The sequence below is a fragment of the Leucoraja erinacea genome, chromosome 19, assembly GCF_028641065.1.
Source record: "Leucoraja erinacea ecotype New England chromosome 19, Leri_hhj_1, whole genome shotgun sequence".
NCBI classification, from domain to species: domain Eukaryota; kingdom Metazoa; phylum Chordata; class Chondrichthyes; order Rajiformes; family Rajidae; genus Leucoraja; species Leucoraja erinaceus.
This window is the reverse complement of record NC_073395.1, coordinates 32,157,064-32,179,419: the sequence shown is the minus strand read 5'-3', so window position 1 is coordinate 32,179,419 and position 22,356 is coordinate 32,157,064. Positions and strand designations below refer to the sequence as shown.

Below are 22,356 nucleotides of genomic sequence, written 5' to 3'. Positions count from 1 at the left end.
AATCATCCGACCCGCAGGTGGTTTTTTTTCCAATTCGTTTTCGCGACCTGGGAACTCCAGCCGAATTCCATTGGGGTTCAAACGAAATGTTGTTTCTGCAGTCATACACACAAAAAAGAACCAAGACACAACACAATTTACACAAACATCGATCACAGCGCATCTCCTCCTCGCTGTGATGGAAGGCAAAGACTTATCGCTCCCCTGCACTTCCCATTCCCCTCCCGATGTCAGAGTCAAAGTCAAAGCCCCCGGTGGGCGATGGTAATTGTCCCGCGGTCATTTACGCCGCGCCGGGTGATGCAAGGCCACGCTCCGGGTCTTGGTGTTGGAGCCCCTGGTGGGCACTAGCAAAGTCCCACAGCCGCTCCAAGCCGCGCGGGGCGGTGATGTAAGGCCCTGCTCCAGGTACTCTTCAACCACGCAACTCGGGCGGGTGAAGTCGCCGTTGCGGAAGCCCCGAAAAGCGGTCTCCCAGCAGGGACCCGCGGGCTCCCGGTGTTTCTGTCTGCCAGACCTGCGGTAAGCCTCCGAATCTCCGGGGTCAGGTCGCAGCAGCGCACCACCACCGCTCCTCCTGCTCCGAAATCGGCCAGCTCCGCGATGGTGAGTAGGTCTGCAGGCTCCGCGACTGGTGTCCTAGGTTGTTCCTGCTGGAGGCCGCTCCATGGTGCTAGGCCCCAACGACAACGGAGACCCAACAGAGAAAAGGTCGGGTTCTCCGTGCAGGGGATAGATTTTTAAAAGTTTCCCCCCCACACACATACACAAAAAAAATAATAAAAACTACATTCAAACGAGACAAAAAATAATAAAAATACAGACGGACTGCAGAGGCCGCTGCGACGTGAGCCGCGCCGGGTAAAGGGTACTCAAGGGTAAAGGAGGGAATTTACACTTGGAGTCAGGAGATATAGGTGACTAAATGAGAACTTTGTATCTGTTTCCACCAAGGAGAACTAACATAGTATTTGTCTCACCAACCAGTCCCTTATAATACATTGAAAGCTTCAAAATTCCAGGGAATATACCCCGAGTTTATAAAACCTCTCATCATAATTTTTAATATAAGAAAGGTGCAAGGACTCTAATTAACCCTCAGGTATGGTATCTCTCTCAATGCATTCACTTTAACATGCCCTTCCTAGTTTGTGGTACCCAAGAACTGCTCACATGAGGTGTGGTCTAATCTAATCAGAGCTATATTGTTATAGCTTCTATACCTTAGTTCTCCACTCTGAAAAATATAAATATAGAATTCCTTGAGACTTTCATATTAACTTATGCACACGTCCATGTGCAGAGACTTCACTGTCCCCTTGAGTCTACATAGAATTCCAGATTTTCTCCATTCAGAATGTATTCTGTTTTATCCTTTTCAGCAGATGACCTGACATCATACTGTCACTGAAATTTCTTTGCAGTTTTTAGTCACATGTTTTTTTTCTGTCTATTAGTTTCTCTTTGTAATTTAGTGTTTCCATCTTCCCCGCTTATAAAGTTGCCTATCTTAATTGCACTACCTAGTCTGAAAGTGCATCTTTCTGTCTGTTCATCTCAGGAACTAATGAGCACAATCCATAGTCTCAGCAGTGAGACTTTGCAGCTTCCCTCCACCCCCCCACCAATCAATGTAAATACCAGTTCATTATCCATCTTTGCCTCCTACTGCACAGGCAATATCCAAGACATGTCAATAAATTGTTTTTAATTCCATGAGTTTCAACTCTAGTCTTTTAATGACCTTTAATGGGAGACTGCATCAAACTACCTCTGGAAGTATACAGTACATAACTAATATAAACGAGGCAGCTCCTCAAATTCCTGCTTTGTTGGGACAACCCTCTGATTTAGTTTAGTTTAGTTTGGAAATAACTTATGGAAACAGACCCCTCGGCCCGCTAAATCCGCGCCGACCAGCGATCTCTCTACACTACTTGTATCCTACAGACTGGGGATGATCTACATAACAATTAACCAACAAACCTGCATGTCTTTGGAATGTGGGAGGAAATCAGAGCACCCTGAGAAAACCAATGTGGTCACAGGGAGAACATACAAACTCTGCACGGACAAGCATCAGTAGTCAGGATTGACTACTCTATTTCTTTTCAGCAGGGTGCCTATTCCAGTCTAAATAAAAGTTAACTTTGTCCCATCCCGATTCTCCATTAATATTTTCTTGACTATTTGCCTAATTTTGCATTTATGCATTTTGTCACTTCACACAGTTCCGTCCATGGTGAGGATTAGTTCGTTAATGATTTGGGTTTGAAACACACAACATTCTCACCATAAGTTTCAAACAGTCCAATCTCGCTGGCTTCTTCATTTCTCCATAGCACATCATATGTAATGGCGTATTACCATCTCCGTCTGACCAGTTAACATCAGCACCATGTTCTATCAGCATCTGAAATTTCAATATTAGGGAAATATAGTCAGCTTCTAATCACGTTAAACCAATAACTGAAAAGATCGTATTGAAATAATAGTTCCCTTACCGACTGAGCAGGATCATGCTGAACCTAGCTCTCTATACCAGGGCTCATGAGCTCCCCTGCATATGGATGACCAATTTTGCTGTCTACATGGCTGTGGGGGTTGGTGAAGGATGGGAGGGTGGCTTAGTCAGGCAGCGAGATATCATGAGGCTTCAGCGCCAAGTAGACACGAGGTGGCAAAGTCCGAGGTCGCCTGTCACCAGAGCATGAAACCAGTAGCGGAAAGCAAATCTAGAGCTGGACCATAATATCCTGCCAGGCTTTATGCGCCCAATGTCTGTGATATTCTGCGGTATTTAAGATGTTCTAAAATAAATGTAAATAAACTAAATGTTAAAAATATTAAAAGTTAATTAAAAGCACACAAATGTGGATAAATGTGAGGTTGTCCACTTTGGTGACAAGAACAAGAAGGCAGATTATTATCTGAATGGTGTCAAATTAAGAAAATGGTAGGTGCAACAAGACCTGGGTGTCCTTATACATTAGTCACTGAAAGTAAGCATACTGGTACAGCAGGCAGTGAAGAAAGCAAATGGCGAGAGTATTTGAGTATAGGAGCAAGGAGGTCCAACTGCAATTGTACAGGGCCCTGGTGAGACCACAGCTGGAGTATTGTGTGAAGTTTTGGTTTTCTAGTTTGAGCAAGAACATTCTTGCTATTGAGGGAATGCAGCATAGGTTCATCAGGTTAATTCCCGGCATGGCAGGACTGGCATACGATGAGATGAAAGGCTTGTATTCACTAGAATTTAGAAGGATGAGAGGATACTGTACCTTATAAAAACATATACAATTCTTCAGGGATGGACAGGCTAGATGCAGGAAAAATGTTCCCAATGTTGGTGGAGTCCAGGCCAAGTGTCATAATTTAAGAATAAGGTAAGCCATTTAGGACTAGGATGAGGAAAAACCTTTTCACCCAAAGAGGTGTGAACCTGTGGAATTATCTGGCACAAAAGGCAGTGGAGGCCAATTCACTGGATGTATTCGAGAGAGTTGGATATAGCTCTTAGGGTTAATGGAATCAAGGGATATGGGGAGAAAGCAGGAACGGGGTACTGATTCTGGATGATCAGCCATGATCATATTGAATGGCGGTGCTGGCCTTAAGGGCTGAATGGCCTACTCCTGCACCTATTTTCTATGTTTCTATGTTTCTAAATGAATATGGACACCAAAGTTAAATAATTCACTCCTTTCCATGCCAAGATTTCTTGTTAATCATAGCTGAGCAGTCTGGAAGCAGCCGAGGGCAGGGGCATTGGCCATAAATATACCCTTACACTATTGAACTATTTTGAAAAATTGTGACTTTTCATATTTTTTTCTGATTTACTATGTAAACTGCTTTAAACCTATCAACCCTATCACTCTTTGCAATGTAGCTATAGCATGAGGATGGGAAGTGAATTAGCCTTCAATCCAACATTAAGTCTAACTATGTAGGTCTGAAGAAGAGTCCCGACCCGAAACGTCACCTATCTTTTTTCTCCAGAGAAGCTGCCTGACTCGCTGAGTTACTCCAGCACTTAGTGCCTATTTTTGGTCTAGGTAGATTGCTTTATATAATGTTGGGACTTCTAACCAGGCTGGGCTCTGCTGTTGGACCTTACGGGAGTGTTATAATGGAGTGAAGAAACAGATGGGTCAGCCATTGGACATTACACACCCAGGAGCTAAAACAGAATAACAAAGTGCATAAAAGAAATTGAAGAAGAACAAAAGCAGACTTGTGATACATTTTAACCAAGGTGAAATTATCTGCAAAGAAGAAACGTCAACTTTAAATGCTTTCCATGTTAAACAAAACTAACCTGGATAGTCTCTGTATCTCGGGATCTATGTAATGCAGTTGCTCCCTTGTAATCCTGCAGGTTAACATTAATCTTCAAATACAGTAGTGTCTATAAGAAAAATACCCAAACAACATACATCATCATCATATCATGTCATCATATACTTATTAAAAGTCTGATCTTGTACGTGTGTATGAATATGTGTGTGTATATATGTGGTTGCCTTTATATCTTTACAAAAACACTTGTGGTAACGATAACATTTTTACATATTCTGATTGACATTTCCCCTCTTGGCCGAGGTCACCTTATCTGAACATTTTATCCTTTATTTCTTGACTTATTACTGATTAAAAGTAAGCAGTTTAAAAACATCAAAAGACTTTGAATTTAAAACAACCAGACTGATGATGTCACAATGGCTCGGCTAGCAGTGATCAGATTCACTGAAGATTTAATCCTATATTTGACGTTATTCACAATTAAGGTTTTAAAAATGCCAACTTTAACAACATTTTTACATATTCTGATTCACATTTTTCCCCTCTCGGCAGAGATCACTTTCAATGAATATTTATGCTTTATTTCTCGACTTATTACTGAATTAAAATAGTAAGATTAAACGAGAACTTACCAGTTTGAAGTTTGATCTGTATTTTATGAGGAGTTACGATGAGGGATTTCGTGAAGAACCCCGCTTCCACGCATGCGTGTCATTCTTCAAAGCAGCGGTGTGAGGTCACAGGAACCTATAATGATCTAACATAGTAAGATTATCAAAGAGATACCAGTTTTTGATATGATCATAAGAGGGTGGGAGCGGAGGGCACGAAATCCCTCGTCGTAACTCCTCATAAAATACAGATCAAACTTCAAACTGGTAAGTTCTCGTTTAATCTTACTATTTTACTTCGGAGTCACGTGAGTGACTTTGTGAAGATTTCAAAGCTCTGTGACCTCATGCCGTGGAACGAGTCCATGCTTCACAACTGCCTTGGGTATTGGGAGAGAGCATCATTAGTAATTTTAAAACACAATTATACAAAGAGTTGTGTGGTATAATGAAAAAAAATTATATATAACATTTTTTTTTTAAATTTGAGAATCATAGCCCTGTACAATTTTTGCTGCGGATGTTGCTGCAGCCCTGGTGGAATGAGAGTTAAAACATTAGTCATTTTTAGGACCTATTTGAGCCACCTAATATAGTTTAAGTCGTGACCCTTTCATGCGGTTTCTTTTAAGAGATAAACAACTCCATTTTCTGACCTCGAATGTTCTTAGTATATTCCATATATTGTTAGATGTGTCTTGCTATACACGGTCGTTTGCCATATGGGTGTACCATAAATTCAAACACTTGACCCGAGGAAACCCGATCTGTTTTCTTTTATTAAATCCTGTATGACAACACCAGTTTCTCGGTGAGATGATCAGGGAGTCCAGGCTCAGTTTTGCTTAATGGCTGGACTTGTTGTGCGGTAAATAGCACCATGAGCATAACCATCTTCCTGGTCTGTTACTGAAGTGACAACGCTGTTATNAGCTACAAGCTCCTCAGCTTGTTGAGAAATGACACCCACGTCCCAGATTTCGGAGTACTGGTTTTATTACCAGGGGTGCGTTTCCACCGCGTGCCGCTCCGTTCCTTGTGATAGGTAATTGGAGAGTGCACTTGTGGCACTATTGATGGCACTGTAGCTCCATCGATTATCATAATGGAGGCTTGTTAAAATTCCAATACGGCCAGAATGTTCTTGGCCTTTTGGTCGAGGTTGTTGTCCAAGCAGTATATGCCCCATTTCTTGATGTCCAAAGGTACTGCTTCCGTGTTGACAGTCTTAGTGCAGGTGAGATGAGATTCATCGTCCTGTCTGACAGCCCAATGCCGTGCAGTGGGTCTTTAGACTCTATAAATCCATAATCCATAGTCTTATGGCATGGATGACAGCCTCCAGTCACTGGAAAATTAATAATTTTTGGCTATGTTCAATAGGGAACATGGTTCTAAACCATCCCCTGTATGACCGAATACCATGATTTAGAAGGTCAGTCGGAACTCTGAGAATTCCAGATGCCGAGTGTAGTTGAATATCCCTAGTACCCCATTGATGGGGCCGAACGGGGGAAAAAACATCACCCTATGGCTTTGTTACCTAACAATGCCAAGCTGGTTTTAGAATTTTAGTAAATAATATTGGAGCTAATGATTGCCCCTATTGTAAGCACTATTGCCAAAGTTCCTCTTTTGTGTCAATGCCTGCCATATAGAAAACCCGCAGCTGACACCAAGTCTTTATCAATAATAAGAGTATCCATTTTGAAATGAATATCTAGAACAAATGTGTTTAGGGTTAAAATCAATGATAATCCTGCAACCCTACTCTATTTTATTTTTAATAAATATGTTTGATACAATTCTAATGTTCCATGAAAAGTATGCTCAATCACATCTTTTGTGTACAAATTTTTGTAGACCATGTGGGTTTTAGATAGTTTGGTTATGTAAGGACCAAATGCCCTTCTGGTGTATGTTGTACTGAGGTTATTGGAATGAGTAAATCTTATCAGATAACCCTGAATACTGCTGAGATTATATGAATCTGTAGTGATTATATACCATACATAACTGTAGTGTTGTAACCTCCCCTACCATCATAGGTCCCTATTTTAAACAGAAGAAAACCCCACCCACCTACCTCCATGGTTACCCGTGGTTGTGTTATTTCCTTGGTTTTTTGACAAAGGAGGTTCTGGTTTGATATCTCTTGTTCGGGGTTGTGTGGGAGGTTGAGGTTCCCGCATCTTCCAGGGTGGCCGCCCTGGCCATACCCTAAAAAAGGATCCTGCGGGTTATTGATTTCTAGCACTGCCACTGGTATGAGCCACATTATTTATGGCGTTGCCTGTGGCCGGTATCATGCTCCAAAAATAGGCCCTTGCGCTGGCCTTGATGAGCCCCAGTGTCTTGGCTTTGTCCACTCACGGTTCTTTGTTTGCAAATGGTAGCATTTTTTTGGGGTCCCAGTGCTGGCTGAATGGCCGCCTTCCATGTGTAGTTCAGATCATATTGCATATTACTAAACAGAGCTAGTGCGTCTAGATGGTCTTTGGTTACCTACATTTAGTCCAGGGTGCGGGTGTATTCTATGATGCCTTCCGTCAATCCCTTTAAGGTTCTCTGGATCTTGAGGTCCTGGTTCCTGATGTTCGTCCCCATATGCTGCCAAATGCATTGGTTTACACTGGGCACCCGTAATGCCTCACCGTTGCCAGGTGGCAGATGTCTGGCCAGTGTCTGTAAATTTATTCTTGTTGGCGTTTGTGGCCAGACATATAGTAATACTATTGCCATCCTGGATCCAAGTCTACCCATGTTTGACTTGGTTAAAGTAATCAGCCACCATGTCCAGCAGAGTCCTTGCTGTGTTAGGATCATGGGACGCTGTATTACCAGGCTCTGGCCCATCAGGGTCCTGCCTACTCTTTTTTATAGAGTTAGAGATCTCTAGGGTCCCGCACGGGGTACCCATGTGGGGCTTAACTGCTGCCCACTTGTCTTTTGTTCTGCGGTCCCCTCTTGCAAGTCAACCCAGAACTGACCCACAGTGCTCCCCTCTGATGGGGTAGAAGCATTGTGCAGCCCTCAAAGAGGTACTGCTGTGGGTTATCACGTTGGAGCAAGGCTCCATACACCGCTTCTTCCCGCTCCAGCCCTCTCGGGCGCTGGTTGCCGGCGGTTTTATGCAAAGTCGGACCCTTCTCAGTCCACTACCTTGTTTGATTTGTGTCTAGCCTACCGCTCGGTCACATGGATCTGGCCGGTGCGGGGCCGACATCGGGCACCGCTGATCCCACTACGGTTGATCCAAGTGCCGCTGGCTGCTGCTGGCTGCCCGCTGTTCCACGGTCCTCCTTCTCCAGCTTTGTCCTTCCTTCCGTGGAGTGGATATGGCCGGTGTGGATGATAACTGGCACAGCTGATTCCATCTATTCCTTTAACCCGGCTCCAACGCTCTCAGCGCTCCTGGCTGCTCCTTTATCTTAGACCCGTGGGACCCACCCCCGTACTGACGGTACTGGTCCCTTGCGGTCGTTGCAGCCGGTCAACCCCACTCTAATGCCCTCAATTCTGGGCACTCCTACTTATATGGTCCTTAGCTAAGGAACATATAAGACATTAAAACTGATGATAACAGCTATTATAGATTTTATTTAATATATGGTCCCTAGATAAGGGACGTATCAGATATTAAACTGATAAGAACAGATACTACACTTGATCTTAGCCAAAAGGCCTAGAAGCGATCATTGTAACTAAAAACCCCACTGGGACCGACCCTGGTACTCACATACTGGTCCCTTGTAGTAGATTGCAGCCAGTCAACTGCCAAGTCCTTTGCTGCTGAAAAATGAATTTTCTCACCGTGCTGGAGCGAAGTTGGGCACAGGTGTTTTCCTCCTCCGGGAATCGATGTGCCCATGCTGCTCCTGCCGTTGCTCCCGTTGCCAGCTCCTGCCGTTGCCAGCTCCTGCCGTTGCCAGCTCCTGCCGCAACCTGCGCTCCTGCAGCTGTCAGTGCTCCTGCAGCTGCCGGCTGCCACTGCTGCTGCCCGTACTCCTGCAGCCGCCCGTACTCCTGCAGCCGCCCGTACTCCTGCAGCCGCCCGTACTCCTGCAGCTGCCGGCTGCCACTGCTGCTGCTGCTGCTGCTGCTGCCGCTGCCGCTGCTGCTGCCACTCCTCCGCGGTTCACCCGCCGGCCTTCTGCAGCTTACATGGACCCGGTCCATGTCTGCACCTAGAAGGTAAGTTGAAGGAAACGCAGGGTCTCTTACCTGCTGTTCCCGACTTTCCTTCTCCCGCTGGTGACCGTCGTTCCTTCCGTTGCGGGTTCGAGCCGCTCGGACCGACCCCGGTATCCACGGGCCTGGTCCTTCGCGGCAGTTCCGCAGCCGGTAAAACCCGGCTGTTCCTATCCCGGTGCCTACCTTTTGGAGAAGGTTTTCGTCCCCAACGTCCCGTTCCTACTCCATCAGTGCCTCTGCACTCGCTGAGTGTTTCGAGCCCCGGTACCGCTGGTCCGTGCTGTCTGTCCCGCAGCCTCTGCGCTGGCTGCTAGCGACTGGTCCCAAGCCAGTCTCGCTTGAGACTGGCATACGGACCTCTTTACTTTGCTTCCCGCCCGGCCGAGAGGTGAATTTTGCCGGTGCGGGAGCAAAGTCGGGCACAGGTTGTTCCCCACCCAGGGAAACTCGTGCTGTTGCTGCTGCTGGCTGCTCGCCCTCCACGGGTCTCCCTGCCAGCTTTCCGCAGCCACCTAAAAGTAAGTAGAAAAAGAGGGAAAACGCAGAGTCTCTTACCTGCTGTTCCCGACTTTCAAATTCTCCCGCTTGGGGAACGCCGTTCCCCCCTGTGTGACTCGTTGCAATGCGTGTAGCGATATGACACGCATGCGTGGAAGCGGGGTTCTTCACGAAGTCACTCACGTGACTCCGAAGTAAAATGACCAGTTTCAACTGATGACAACAGAATGGCTCGGCTAGCAGTGACGACACAGAAACACTCTGAACATTTCACCTCAAAGGAGGGGGAGGGTAAATTGCTATTGCAACACGCAGGGGAAGTGCAATTGGATTTTTTTTTAAGCCCACTGCTCAGGGAGGCAGGGTAGTGCTGGAATCTTACATTCGGGAACAGCTTTAATTGGAGAACCACGCCTCCTATGGGGTCTACGGATTGGGAACAGGTGCGTTGGGGGAGCAGACCCAACGGGTCTAGTGCTTATTAAAAGTCTGATCTTGTACGTGTGTTTATGTGTGTGTATATGTGGTTGTCTTTACATCTTCACAAAAACACTACGTGATAACGATTACATTTTTACATATTCTGATTGACATTTTCCCCTCGAGGCAGAGATCACCTTAACTGAACATTTTATGCATTATTTCTCGACTTATTCTCGACTCAATACTGATTAAAAGTTTAAAAAAATTAAAATACTTTGAATTTAAAATGACCAGCTTCAACTGATGACGTCACAATGGCTCGGCTAGCAGTGATCAGCTTCACTGAAGATTTCATTGTATATTCCACGTTATTCGCGATTAAAGCTTTAAAAATGACTCACGAGATTTTTACAGTTAAAATCATTCCTGCTAGCTTCCAAAACACTTTGATATAATGTTGCGACACAGAAACACTCTGAACTTTTCTCCTCACAGGAGGGGGAGGGCGAATTGTTATTGTAACACGCAGGGCAAGTGCAATTGGAATTCTTTTTATAGCCAACTGCTGAGGGAGGCAGGGGAGTGCTGGAATCTTACGTTCGGGAACGGCTTGAGTTGGAGGATCACGCCTCCCGTGGGGCTACGGGTAGGGAACAGGTACATTGGGGGAGCAGACCCAAAGGGTCTGCACTTGGTCTAGTACATATATAAATGCATGGAGAAATATTTAAAGATTCAATTAGTAATGGTGGTTCTGTGTTCAAATTGAAACAATTTATCCAGAGTACTGCAATTCAATTCGTACAATTTACTTGAACATGAAACTATGCCTAGATGATTCTCAAAGAGAAAGCATTAAGAAATATTCATAAGTAAAATCAATAATAAGCCAAACATGTGTTTTAAGTACATAAAGAGCAAGAAGATAACAAAGGGAAGAAAAGTCTAATAGGGACAATGAGGATAACATCTCTGAAGAGGCAGAGATCTTGGCAAGATTCTTATTAGCAGCTAGGTTCACAAAAATAGAATGATTTCAACTCAGCAATTAAGGAGGAAGACAGCAAAATATTGGATGGGATAGCCATGGTAAGAGTGGAGTTTAGCATTTATGAAAGCCATGGGCACTTGCATGGGTCCCAGCAAAATTAAAAGATTTGAAACATTTCCCATTAAAAAAAGACTTGGAAAATACATAAACTGTTGGGATATGATGCCAGAACGGGATTGGTCTTTTTCACCTCACACAGATACAATGGCTCAAATGGCCTTCCATTTCTTTCCATTGAATTATGAGTTTGTCTGTGTTTAGCCAATCATATGTTGAGTAAAGAAGAAGCAGGAAGAGGCCTTGTGAAGTCCCATGTTAGCCGGACAATGGCTTGAAATCTGCTGAAACTTTAGACTTCATCTTCCCTCAGGTTGTGACTTGTTGATTTCAACTGACTACAGTAAAGTGCTACAAACAAATTCAATTTTGGAATTATTTGTGTTCATAATTCCTTCATGTCTCTTATACGTACAACTCAATGGTTGGTGGCTCCACCCTGGATTATTCATGGATTGTTTCAGGTTTTGCTGGGATTATTTCTTGGTTATCAGCTGGTTTGGTTAACAGTTCACCTCTGTTAAAGTTATTGCTTATCATCTTGCAGTTTCACTGTTCTGAATAGTATTATTAAGATTTCCATTACAGTATTTTCAAAAAATCACTTTTGAAGAAAGATTTTCTTGATGTTTAAAACAATTTTCCATCACACCAAGGAGGTAGACAGGATCTCAATTTCACATTCAGGGGATGGCAACTTTGACATTGCTTCAATCTTGAAAATCTGTGCTGATGGGACAACCTAGATTTTGTGTTGAATCCTTGCAATGGGAGATCACCACAATCTTGACCCAGAGACTAGAAGATCTCCAATGATTACTGCAGAGAGGAACATAAAGTCATAGAGGGATACAGTGTGGAAACAGGCTCTTCGGCCCAACTCGCCCACATCAGCCAACAAAGTCCCAGCTACACTAGTACCACTTGCCTGCGTTTGGTCCATATCCCTCCAAACCTGTCCCACCCATATACCTGTCTAACCATTTCTTAATTGATGGGATAATCCCAGCCTCAACTACCCCATCTGGCAGCTTGTTCCATACACCCACCAACCTTTGTGTACAAACAGTACAAACTAAAATGCTGACATCTTGCAACATCTTGTCTCACAGAGAATGAAGGTTTCCATCTCATCTTAAACACTGCACAGCTTTTTCCACCACAACACATGCACCTCTGCTCTTTCACAGTAAATCTTGAGCCCAAGCCTCCACCACACTCCAATCTTTCAGGTTGTGTGACAATTTATGCTACGGGCACACTGGCAGAAAGCAAAGGAACTGACCTCATGTGAAGATTCACTTATTGTATCAGAAATGTAGTGCCTTACTGTATATCTCTAGTGCACAGTATTAGAGCATAATACGCTAATACTTTTTCCACCAACTGGGCAACACAGTAATCCTTAAAGAAAATGGAAATGCACTTTAGCTCTTTCACTGTAAATACTTTTAGTATTATATTATTAATTATTAGTTTTTGGGTAATAGTAATATTAATCACTAATATTAAGTTATTAGTAATTTACTTAAATTACTGTGGAAATAGTGCCGGGGAGGGCATGGACCAAAGTCGTTTCAGGTTGGGACTCTTCTTCAGACTAAAGTTCTCCGAGTTCCTCCAGCACTTTAGTTTGCCCAAGATTCCAGCATCTGCAGTTCCTTGTGTGTCCAGTTTTTTTCCCAGCTGTTAGTGTTTTAGTTCATTCCCCTTCCCTTCTCTTGTTCATTTTCTGTTTCTCATTTAGCAGCAGTAATAACACATAGTGGTGAGGGAAATACTTGCCATGGACCTCTAGTGGTGTCATAGATGCAGCCCCTTCTCTTGTTGTTGCTCCTGAGTATTACCCAGTTTCCAGAAATACTCTTCTTCCAATAACCCACCCAATATCCTTAATTTTCTCTCAATCCTATCCTCTAACTTGGTGTCCTGTAGTGTCTTTGTGAACCTTCCTTTGAAGCTGATCCGGTCTCAGTGATGTCAGTTGAGGTATGTACATTATGATACATCACACTAGACCACTTGATGAGGAGGGAGTTATAATGCCAGTAGCTAACACCTAGTGAAGTATGCAGATCAAGAAATCATAACATCAGTCAGTCTGTTGCGCTCAATAGATGTTGCCACTGCCAGGTAAAGCAATCTCTTAACCTTGTCTTTTGCAATGAGCGTTCAGTAGCTGGAATTCCACCCACCAGCACCTTTTACACAATCATCAATCGCTTTTAGGTTGGCTGCTGATTGATTTCCACTGCTGATACTATACGTACAAGTGTTTATTGGTGTCTAACAACTTTCTGGCTCCAGATGGAGTTGTCTTCCATAGGTTGAAGGGTATTGGCGGACTCCAAAACTTTTGTGAAGCCAGTTGATCACAGATTGGGGGCATTAGAAGTAATTCGCTTTGGAAGACACAATGTGTGGGAATGGGAAACATAGAAACATAGAAATTAGGTGCAGGAGTAGGCCATTCGGCCCTTCGAGCCTGCACCGCCATTTAATATGATCATGGCTGATCATCCAACTCAGTAAATCTCCATACCCTCTGATCCCAGTGGCCACAAGGGCCACATTAACTCCCCTTAAATATAGCCAATGAACTGGCCTCAACTACCCTCTGGCAGAGAGTTCCAGAGACCACACTCTCTGTGAAAAAAGTTCTCCTCATCCGTTTTTTTAAAGGATTTTGCAATTAAGCGTTCCTTGTCCTGGCTTCCCCAACATCGGAAACAATCTTCCTGCATCTAGCCTGTCCAACCCCTTAAGAATTTTGTAAGTTTCTATAAGATCCCCTCTCAATCTCCTAAACTCTAGAGAGTATAAACCAAGTCTATCCAGTCTTTCTTCATAAGACAGTCCTGACATCCCAGGAATCAGTCTGGTGAACCTTCTCTGCACTCCCTCTATGGCAATAATGTCCTTCCTCAGATTTGGAGACCAAAACTGCACGCAATACTCCAGGTGTGGTCTCACCAAGACCCTGTACAATTGCAGTAGAACCTCCCTGCTCCTATACTCAAATCCTTTTGCAATGAAAGCTAACATACCATTCGCTTTCTTTACTGGCTGCACCTGCATGCCTACCTTCAATACTGGTGTGACCATGGGTCTCGGCTGATCTCCCCCTTTCCCTCCGTTTAGATAATAATCTGCTTTCCCGTTTTTGCCACCAAAATGGATAACCTCACATTTATCCACATTAAACTGCATCTGCCAAACATTTGCCCACTCACCCAGCCTATCCAAGTCACCTTGCAGTCTCCTAGCATCCTCCTCACACCTAACACTGCCCCCCAGCTTAGTGTCATCCGCAAACTTGGAGATATTTGGAAGAATGCAAGGAGGCAAGAGTAGAAGAAGGAAAGGACTCTGTATATGGCCAGTTTGTGCAGGGGAATATTCTATCGGAACCTTAACAAGCAATAGTGTGCAAAATAGTTGCAAATCTGTAAGAGTGTCCACACTTAAATCTCCCACCTGCGAAGATCAAGACTGCAGAGTTGGGATGGGGACAACATTGCCTGTGGCTAGCCAATTGGTGCCATTCCATTATCAACATTGCATAAATAACATCCCAACGAAGGTACTGAATTTGCCAATTAATCACCCTTTGAATAAACCACAGTAGGTCCAATAATTAATGGTAAAAAATAACTATTTTAATTATGTGCTAATTGTGATCATCTGGCAATCACTCACTCACAATGCAAATAATTAAATGCGGGGAGTCTCCTTCCTCGAGGTAATAATCCATAATCCCTCTCTCTACCCAATTTTGGAAAGATGCCTTTTTCTATAAATATATGCACACACCAGAACAGCAGGTATTCTTTGTCATTAAGGTTGGCAGGACTCCCATTTCACAACATGTCTGCTCATTATCCCAAGAAATTGCTCAAATGAAATCAATAGATTAAGTCATTAGTGGACAATAAATAATGAATGCCAAAAATTTGCCCTGGTTTTAACAAGGTTCTTTCAGAAAATCATTGCACTGAACATAGTTGTCACACAATTCCTGAATATTCTTGTAAAACAATCCTCATATTACCTTTTCAAAATTTAGCCTTGCCTATGCTGGGAACAAAGAAAGTAATCATTTTAATGATAAGTGGTTCCTAGAATGGTTCTAACAATGGAGAGAGAAGGGATTTGCTGTCTTAGGACATCATATTAGGACATCCTATAAAGTCATATACAGCACAGAAGCAGTCTCTTTGGCCCAACCTATTCATGCCGACAAAAAATGACCATTTTATCTTGTTCCATTTGTCCACATTAGATCCATATCTTTCAAAACCTTTCCTATTCATGTGCCTGTCTAAATATCTTTTAAATGTTGTTATTGTGCTTAACTGAACTACTTCCATATATGCACCTCCATCTGTGTGTGAAGAAGTTGCCCCTCAGATTACTTTTAAATCTTTCCCCTTAAATTTATGCCCTCTAATTCTTGATTCCTCAAACCTGGCTGCATCACTCAATCTATGTCCCTCGAGATTTTATAGACCTTTATAAGGTCATTCACCAGTTTCCTGTGCTCCAAGAAATAAAACCCTAGCCTGCCCATCCTCTTACTATTACCCAGCTTTCTAGTTCTGGCAATGTTCTGATAAACCTCCTCGGCATTCTCTCAGCACTCAATGCCCTGATTTATGAAGACCAGTGTGCCAATACATTCTTTACCACCATGTTTACCTGTGATGCTATTTTTTAAAAATTTGTTTTTAATTATTTTATTTTATTAGAAGTAAGTACAATCATATGGCATCTAAGTGCCTAATATATATTTTCATAATATATTTTATGTACAACTTATTTTTTTTGTTATATTAAAGAAAGATTAGAATAAGAATAAGAAGTTAGATAGTAAAGGATAGAAAGACGTGAGATAGTGTGTGAAGAAAAAGAAAAAAAGACGAATGAGTGAAGAAAGTTGAGAAAAAAAAAAGAAGAAAAAAAAAGAAAAAAAGGAGATCATTGTTTATAATCTTGACCAACCCTTGTCCAGTCCTGAAACAGTTATTTTTTACAATTGTGTTGCACCGTATGATTCCAAAAAGACGACAAATGGAGACCAACTCGTTATGAATCGGTCTGATTTATCCATTAGGAGTAATCGCATTTCCTCAAGATGTGCGGTGTCCAACATACTTGCAATCCACATTTTAAGCGTTGGTATTGATGTATTTTTCCAAAATTTAAGTATTAATTTATTTGCTATTATTAAACCATAGGTAAAAAATAAATTTTGAGGTGTTCAATTTATTCCCATCTTCCATTATGCCATATATAATCATTTCAGTATTAGGTTCCATTCTTATCTTGAATAATTTTGTAAATATTTTGAAAATATCACTCCAAAATCTATAAAGTTTTATGCAGGAAACTAAGGAGTGTGTATTGGTTGCATTTTGGGCTAGACATTTAACACAAATGGCAGATATATTTGGATAAAATTTGTTCAATCTCGTTTTTGAATAATATAATCTATGTACAATTTTAAATTGAATTAGATTATGTCTTACATTAATCGAACATTTGTGAATATATATCAAGTACTTTTCCCATGTAACCTTCGTGATTTTTATCATTAGTTCCCGTTCCCACTCTTCTCTAAGTACCTCTGTCGATGGTAGGTCTATATTTAGAATACTATTATATAAATATGATATTAATTTTTGTGAGTCAGCTTCAATATTCATTGCTTCTTCCAATAATTCAGTTATTTTTTGATATCCTTGTATATATTTTTTCATGAAATCACAAATCTGAAGATATTTAAAATATTGGTTGTTTTTCAGTTTAAATTTTAATTGTAATTGTTGGAATGATAGTAGGTTTCCCATTTCATACATATCCCCGATCCTTCTAATTCCGAGACTTTCCCATTGGTTATGTCTTATCAATAAGAGATGGTTTAAATAAAGGGTTATTCACTATTGGCATTAACAATGATAGATTTCTTAATTTTAAAGATACTTTTATTTGTTTCCAAATTCTTATTGTACCATATATAATTGGGTTCTTCTTATATATTGTGTTATTCATTTTTTTCAGGGAGAAGAGATTGTTCCTATTTACAAGGATGACAATCCTCTTTCTCCATTTTTATCCATTCTGTCTGTTGGGTAGAACTATCCAGCCAGTAAATTATATTCTTAATATGCACTGCCCAGTAATAATACATAAAATTCTGAAGTGAAAGTCTCCCAACCTCTTTTGGTTTACATAAGTGTTTTTTTGTAATTCTATGTGATCTATAGTCCCAAATAAAATTAGTAACATTAGAGTCTAAATTTTTTTTTAAATATTTTGGTATAGACTGAAATAGGGATAGTAATTGTGGCAGGCAGATCATTTTTATTGCATTTATTCTACCTAATAATGATAAGGGAAGTGTTTTCCAAATTTAATCAGCGTATTAAGTTTATTTAATAAAGGTATAAAATTAGCGTTGAATAATGCTTTATATTTTCTAGTAATCTGAATACCCAAATATTTAAATTTTTCTGTTGCAATTTTGAAGGGGAACTTCAATAAGTGTGTAGGTTCTTGAGGTTTTAATGTCATGATTTCACTTTTATTCCAGTTTATTCTATATCCAGAGAAAGACCCAAATTCCTCTATTAAATTTAATAAATTTGGTATGCTCGTTTGTGACTTTGTAATATATAAAGGTATATCGTCTGCATATAATGAGATTTTATTCTTTGAGTCCCTGGTATTATAGCCCTGAATATTAGGATGAATTCTTATACTTTCAGCCAGGGGTTCTATCATAAGGGCAAATAGCCGGGATGATAACGCACATCCCTGCCTATTACTCCTTGATAGTTGAAATTTTTGAGATAACATGTTGTTAGTTAAAATTCTTGCCATCGGTTTATCATACAATAATTTTACCCATGTTATAAAATTCTCTCCCATGTTAAATGTTTGCAGTACTTTATATAAGTATTGCCACTGATGCTATTTTCAGGGAATTATGTACTTGCCCTCTTATTCCACAACTCTTCTCAGGGCCCTGCAATTCACTGTGAAAGTCCAACCTTGGTTTAACTTCCCATATTAAAAACTTGCATTATATATCATTCACAATGTCTAATGATGGCAACTTATAGTGTGGGCAAGCTTAATTTGGATGTGTCATTGTATATTCACAATTTTCTTTTAAATCTACATTACTTCAATTAAGTCTATTTACATCAATTTTCATTGTTGTTACATAATCTCTCGTTTTTCACTCTATCATAGATCTTTACACTTTTCTTTCCTCATTTACAACCACCTTGCCAATATCTATAGCTGTTTAAAAACTTCCTTATTACAAATGAGATATATATCAATATGAAAATATGTCAGCTTCTCTCTCCAAAGATGCTGCCTGGTGTGATCATTTCAAGTTAAGTCAAGTCAAGAGAGTTTATTGTCATGTGTCCCAGATAGGACAATGACATTCTTGCTTGCTGCAGCACAACAGAATACTGTAGGCATCAATACAGATCAAATCTGATCGGTGTGACCATATACCATAGAATATACAGTGGCTTGCAAAAGTTTTCATACCCCTTGAACTTTTCCACATTTTGTCACGTTACAGCTGCTACAATGCTGCTACAACTACAATGCTGCCACCACCATGTTTCACAGTGGGGATGGTGTGTTCATGGTGATGTGCAGTGTTAGTTTTCCGCCACACATAGCGTTTTGCATTTAGGCCAAAAACTTCAATTTTGGTCTCATCTGACCACATGTTTGCTGTGTCCCCCACATGGCTTGTGGCAAACTGCAAACAGGACTTCTTATGGCTTTTTTTCAACAATGGCTTTCTTCTTCCCACTCTTCCATAAAGGCCCGATTTGTGGACTGCACGACTAATAGTTGTCCTGTGGACAGATTCTCCCACCTGAGCTGTGGATCTCTGCAGCTCCTCCAGAGTTATCCATGGGCCTCTTGGCTGCTTCTCTGATCAATGTTCTCCTTGCCCGGCCTGTCAGTTTAGGTGGACAGCCATGTCTTGGTAGGTTTGCAGTTGTGCCATACTCTTTCCATTTTCGGGTGATGTATGGAACAGTGCTCCGTGAGATGTTCAAAGCATGGGATTTTTTTTATAACCTAACCCTGCTTTAAACCTCTTCACAACTTTATCCCTGACCTGTCTGGTGTGTTCCTTGGGCTTCATGATGCTGTTTGTTCACTAATGTTCTCTAACAAACCTCTGAGGCCTTCACAGAACAGTTGTATTTATACTGAGATTAGATTACACACAAGTGGACTCTATTTACTAATTAGGTGACATCTGAAGGCAATTGGTTGCACTGGATTTTATTTAGGGGTATCAGAGTAAAGGGGGCTGAATACTTTTGCACGCCACACTTTTCAGTTTTTTATTTGTAAAAAAATTTGAAAACCATGTATCATTTTCCTTCCACTTCACAATTATGCACCACTTTGTGTTGGTCTATCACATAAAATCCCAATAAAATACATTTACGTTTGTGGTTGTAACGTGACAAAATGTGGAGAAGTTCAAGGGGCATGAATACTTTTGCAAGCCACTATCATTGCTTCAAATTTTCTCTGGTTGTTTAATGCCTCTTCTATCATCAGTCAAAGGGAATAGCAGAGTACCTGATCTCAGCAATAAGAATCTTCATTTTGTAGATATTCACCCTTGAGGTATGATAATTAACTATGTCACTTGTCTGTTGAATATCTTAAGCATGTTGACTCAGAAGAACCGAATGGATCATCCATTTTAGCTTCCTCCTGAGATCTCAACAATTACAAAATCCAATCTCTAGCCAATTCAGTTCACTTCAAGTAATATCAAGAAATGGCTGTGAGAACGTGACACAGCAAAAGTGATGGGATCAGACAATATTCCAGCCACTATGCATAAGACCTGAAGTCCAGAATATGGCCACCACAAATGTATATTTCTTTGAAGTGATAGGCTTGTGAAACCACTTTCCAGGGAAATTGTTAGCCAGGTAGCTGGGGAACTGGGATCACGTGTAGGTTGGAACAAGGAAGAATGGTAAATTTCTTTCCCTAAAATTTATTTCCCTGGAAAAACATGGAATTTTACCCCCAAAAATTTGTATTTTCCTGGCCATCTTTACTAATAGGGAACTTTTATTTCAAGATTCTTTTTTTTTTTTAAACTAAATTTAAATTCCACTCATGTTGTAGTGGGATTTAAAATCCGAACCTTGACTAGAATGGCTAGATTACAGTTATGTTGCTATGATAGTTGTTGAAAATCAGGGACAACTAAACTGGCATTTATCTTCAAGCAATTTCACCAAGGACAGATTAAATAGCAATTTTTCTCAATGTCGCCAGTGAAAACTTGAAATGTAGAAATTGGTTGTAACTTATCTACAAATGAGAAACTAAACTTTAAGAGGAAATCATTGAGAGAAAAATGCTTTAGAAACGCAAATAAACATGTTATTTTCCTCTTTCAAACTAATATCCACTTCAGCTGTTTCAGAGTATATCAGTACAATTTCTGCAAACGTATACAGTCAATTTCCATCTCAATCATTATATCATATAATTGACGTTAGCAAATTGCAAATTAACCAGAGATTCAACTTCTAAAGGAAGGACCCTACAGAGCTGCACAGGAGATGATTCTGTGTTTTCTTGTGTTTTAAAATGAATTCTCACTTGCCACTTTGTAAAGGCACTTAGCTGGAAAGCACTTCAGGCACTAAATCTTTGCACATTCCTAGAAGTGAATAATGGAAATATTTGCTCACATTTTCATGGTTTCTGCTTTGCAATAATGGCAAGTAAGAAAGATATAGAATAAGGCGAAATTAGTTCAGGGCTGTGGATTTGTCAGTGCAATGTGCCTGAAATATGAGCACTAGCAAAACTGATTTCATTAAAGATTGTGCATGAATGTTTTTATCCACTACAAATAGTTATCTTAATGAATTATTGGTTACAATGCAACATCTTATTTATTAACAAACCAAAAGGTAAAAGGTACAACGTCTATGTTATCACAGCAGGAATGTTTTAATTGATCTCAGTGCTGCCTGATGAGGAAGGGGGTTGCAATTAACCAGATTATCTGATCCTAACTGCTTTCCAGTGAAATTTGTTGGAATTTCTGTGTTTTTGAATGCTGGATGGGTATTAGATCAGGGTTGATTGTGATGTGCTAGAGGTTTCAATTGATTGCTGTTGAAGATTTAAAAAAATATATACTGAACTGTGGAAAGCTGGCAGAATTAATTAAACCCACCCAAGAAACACCCACTCACTCAGCAAAGAAATGTTGAAATAAAAACTAAGATTACAATTAAAATACATAGGAAACAATATTTTAAAAACTCTCCCATGACATGCCGCATATCTATACCAAAATTTACATCTTATGTGCATTCTACTCCAACCATTGCAATTTGCTGGAGATTGTGAACCGTCTTCAGAAAAGGAAACAAGCCTGTTCATTCTGCGTGGATCTAACAAGCGTCACATTTTCCAATCTACAAAGGTCCTAAACCAAATAACTGAATTCTGAGTGAGTTAGAAGGTTAGTTATATAACAGTAGCTTGATACTGCAACCCATATAAACATGGTATTCCAATCTATGACATGGCTCACAATTTTATTTACAGCAATACAGATGCTCTATTAGTACCAAAGAAAGAAAAAGAAGCCCTGTCCTTGTGGTTGAAACAAATACAATAAACAGCCTAGTCTTCAACATGCCAATATGCAGAGCCACTATTCCACAGAAAGTAGCTGTTGTGTAATCTTTTTAAATGTATTATCCTTTAATTGGTCATAAAGGTCCCTGGTGCAATCATATGAAGCACAAAATCTGCATTCAAGTTAGAAAAGGGAAGGGCATTCTCTTACCTCATACATTGGTAATAATAATGAATAACTCTTACTTTCACAATGTCTATTTTTCCAAAGTAAGCGGCTGTATGCAACAATGTGCTTCCATTAATGCACCTGTGCAAAATGGAGAATTTACAATTAGTTTCTATCTACAATTTTTACTAAATTATTTCATACTAAAATTGGAGTAATCAAGGTCACTTACAGCTACTTAAACCAACAGGTAAAGTACATATATAACAAACTCTGATATCTGTAGATAACAGCCCAAACAGACAAAAAAATTAAAAGCCTCAATCTTTTTGCGCAAAATAATTCAGCAATTTACTGAAAACATATTGCAA

The 22,356-nt window shown here is 40.7% G+C and overlaps 1 protein-coding gene and 1 pseudogene across 3 annotated transcripts in view; both read right to left on the bottom strand.

Moving 5' to 3' along the window:
• Positions 1-22,356, bottom strand: part of LOC129706453 (uncharacterized) — a 103,792-nt gene that overhangs the window by 17,094 nt on the left and 64,342 nt on the right. For all 3 annotated transcript variants that reach the window (XM_055650767.1, XM_055650765.1, XM_055650766.1), the window contains exons 19-21: positions 22,063-22,126; positions 4,322-4,411; positions 2,294-2,413 (exon numbers count right to left, since the gene is read on the bottom strand). In XM_055650767.1, coding sequence (XP_055506742.1) covers positions 2,294-2,413; positions 4,322-4,411; positions 22,063-22,126 — 274 coding nt within the window. The remainder of the gene's footprint in view (positions 1-2,293; positions 2,414-4,321; positions 4,412-22,062; positions 22,127-22,356) is intronic.
• LOC129706584 (U2 spliceosomal RNA) lies at positions 8,445-8,612 on the bottom strand (annotated as a pseudogene).